Source organism: Cladophialophora immunda (genome assembly GCF_000835495.1).
Source record: "Cladophialophora immunda strain CBS 83496 unplaced genomic scaffold supercont1.150, whole genome shotgun sequence".
Classification (NCBI taxonomy): Eukaryota; Fungi; Ascomycota; class Eurotiomycetes; order Chaetothyriales; family Herpotrichiellaceae; genus Cladophialophora; species Cladophialophora immunda.
This window is the reverse complement of record NW_015622690.1, coordinates 1-2,656: the sequence shown is the minus strand read 5'-3', so window position 1 is coordinate 2,656 and position 2,656 is coordinate 1. Positions and strand designations below refer to the sequence as shown.

Sequence of the window (2,656 nt, the reverse complement as noted above, 5' to 3'; positions counted from 1 at the left end):
GATGTCGAGAGCTCCGGAGACTGAGCCCTGTACAGACACCCACCTTCGAGCCAATCGCGAAGAACTCGGCTTGCCCGACAGGTATGCGCAGGTGTGGACGAATAGCATCTCTCGGACCAAAACGATCCAGGATTACGCTCCACGTCCCGGATACAGTCTTGGACACAAAGACCGCGAAATGTGATCCTAGGAGCTGGCGATGGACGCTGTATGGCCTGCGGGGTATTAGTCTCAGGAGATGTCGCATAATGATCCTCCCAAGCAAAAAGCAAAGAGCGAACAAACACTGGATGGCCACATCCGAGGGGGGTTAAAGAGGCGACGAAGAGGAGCAGAACTCGATGGCACCAAGAATCGTAGTGCGCTGCAGTCTTATACGTACTATGCCGTCTACTGTGTTGTATCGTACCAGACAGATTTGTTCACTCGGTCGAGACTTATTGGTGCACTATAAAACTAGCTGTAGGTGTCTTGACCGTTCATCACCCGACCAATGAGGGAAGGAGGTGGTAGGAAGATGTCAGCACCAATGAGCATTCTTTGGCGGTCCACACTAGTTGAGACGCATCACCGATTCACCTATGAACGTGCAAGTATGAAATGAAAGCCCAAGGAAGGACAGGGGAACATCCTATGACGGCGTCGTGTGGAGGTCAGATCACTCGGAGGGCGGGCGGGCAGCAGCGCAGGGTTTGTATAAAGTACAACCGGACCTCGAACGATGGAAGTCGTCCGGAGAAATAACTCGCTTGCCCGCGGTCGAGGTCTTCCACCATGGCACCGTTCGTCGTCGACGACGAACCCAAACTTCACGCGCTGCTCGCTCTCATCACAAAGCGAACGGGCGCGGGTCAGGACCAGCTGATGTTCGTCGACCTGGAGGGTGTCAATCTCGGTCGCACAGGCACGATTGCCATCATGCAGTTGCTGATGCCACCCAGCCCCGTCGTCTACCTGGTCGATGTCCACCGGCTCGGAGCGAAAGCATTCGGCCTCACCACGGCGGACGGGACCAGTCTCCAAACTGCGCTGGAATCTCCAGACATCTTCAAAGTCTTCTTCGACATTCGCAACGACTCGGGCGCCCTCCATGCCCACTTTGGCGTCAACGTCGCCGGCATCATCGATCTCCAGGTCGTCGAGTATGCCACCAGGAATCCGAGAGGCAGGTTCGTCAACGGGCTGGCCAAGTGTATTGAAAAGGACCTGCCCCACAATCCAGCCTGGTCCCTCGTCAAAGACAAGGGGCGGCGTCTGTTTGCGCCCGAGGTAGGGGGGAGGTATGAGGTCTTCCTCGAAAGACCCCTGCGGGACGAGATCCTCGAATACTGTGAGCAAGACGTAACGCTCATGCCTCGCCTTCTCGCGGCATATGGCGAGAGGTTACAAGCCGGTGTGGCCGCCCAGCTCCAGGGAATTGTTGATGGACGTATTCGGCTGTCCAAAACCGACACGTTCAACGGCAAGGGTCGGCACATGGCAGTTGGACCACGTCTTACGCCGTCACGGTAGGCTAACACGCAAATGGCGACGTGTTCGTCACTGATGCGCCTCATGCAGCAGGTATCGAGACGTGTCGGCGAGCCGAGAACTGGAGCTCGTCCGTTCGCCTCAACTTGTTCATTTGTGTCGTCTCGACGATGGCTGCATCGAAGATCTGACCGATCAACTCGCCACCGTGCAGATCAACGCCGGAGAAGCAACGGCATCAGCGCAGGGGACCTCGAGCTTGACGGCCGTGGCCAGGACGGTCGTTCCAGCCGCTCGGTAACGCCAGTCTTACGTCGAGGTCCCGGCCGATCCTTCTGTCCACTAGGCCTGTAGCTGACGACAGTGGAGATGACGGGCCAGGACGACGAAGTGGAGTCTCGTAGAATCCACGAAGAACGGAGGGTAATCTGGCGCAGAGGCTACACGCCGCCAGGGGACGTGACAGTGATTCCGATCGAGACTTCACAGCTTGCTCGGCCGACGATTGTAGAGCATTGTGGGAGTCGTGACTATTGACTTGAGCAGTCACAGACAGCTCCAGCTGAGTTGCCAGCCGTCGAAATCACACCTCGCAGCAAGAATTGCTGCATCGTTCCTTCTCTTGTGTCCTCGTTTCCTGAAGATTTCGTCGCCGTTGTTGTCTCCATTACCATCTTTCCTCCATTCAAGGTCCAACCTCGGCTTGTACGTCCGTACAGGACCACTGATTTTCGAGAAAGTGGCCGATCATCGGATGATCGGTTCTCGACATAAGGTGGAATATGACGTACCGTATCTCCTATGGCAGCTTCAAACCAGGAAGTGGGCGAGCGGTTGTCGGACATAGCCACTTCGAATCAGGCGGAGATAGACCTCACACGTTCAAGTGGGAGGAGAGGCGTGGAGGGAAGATGCGAACCCCAGTCTCATGTCTCATGTTTCCTGTCGATTACTAGGAGGCTTTGGTAGTGAAGTCGCACCGCGCGCATCTCTTGCATTAATAAAAGTGTCTTCATTCCATGTCGGAGAGCCTACCTCTAATCTCTATAGGTAGGCTCGTAGCTTGGCCGACACTGACTCTTCGCGCATCTGCGACAATAACTGACCCCTCATACGTTTGTTGTTCTAAAAGCATCTCTCGAAGTGTGGCAGTCTCTCGAAGTGTGGCAGTCTCTCGAAGTGTGGC

The 2,656-nt window shown here is 55.6% G+C and overlaps 2 protein-coding genes across 2 annotated transcripts; one reads left to right on the top strand and one right to left on the bottom strand.

Annotated features, from left to right (window-relative positions):
• Window positions 1-774: 774 nt before the first annotated feature.
• PV07_12794 (uncharacterized protein) lies at window positions 775-1,771 on the top strand (the record flags this gene model as incomplete). Its single annotated transcript, XM_016400360.1, has 2 exons — window positions 775-1,508; window positions 1,564-1,771. 2 exons carry the CDS (start codon window positions 775-777, stop codon window positions 1,769-1,771), a joined length of 942 nt encoding a protein of 313 aa, XP_016241995.1.
• PV07_12793 (uncharacterized protein) lies at window positions 1,673-2,628 on the bottom strand. The gene has a single exon (XM_016400359.1). The coding sequence runs from the start codon at window positions 2,313-2,315 to the stop codon at window positions 2,001-2,003; it is 315 nt and encodes a 104-aa protein (XP_016241994.1). The 5' UTR covers window positions 2,316-2,628; the 3' UTR covers window positions 1,673-2,000.
• Window positions 2,629-2,656: the final 28 nt, after the last annotated feature.

Bases quoted from the DNA above. Each gene is read 5' to 3' on its own strand.
- PV07_12793 (XM_016400359.1), bottom strand. From the start codon at position 2,315: ATGTCCGACAACCGCTCGCCCACTTCCTGGTTTGAAGCTGCCATAGGA.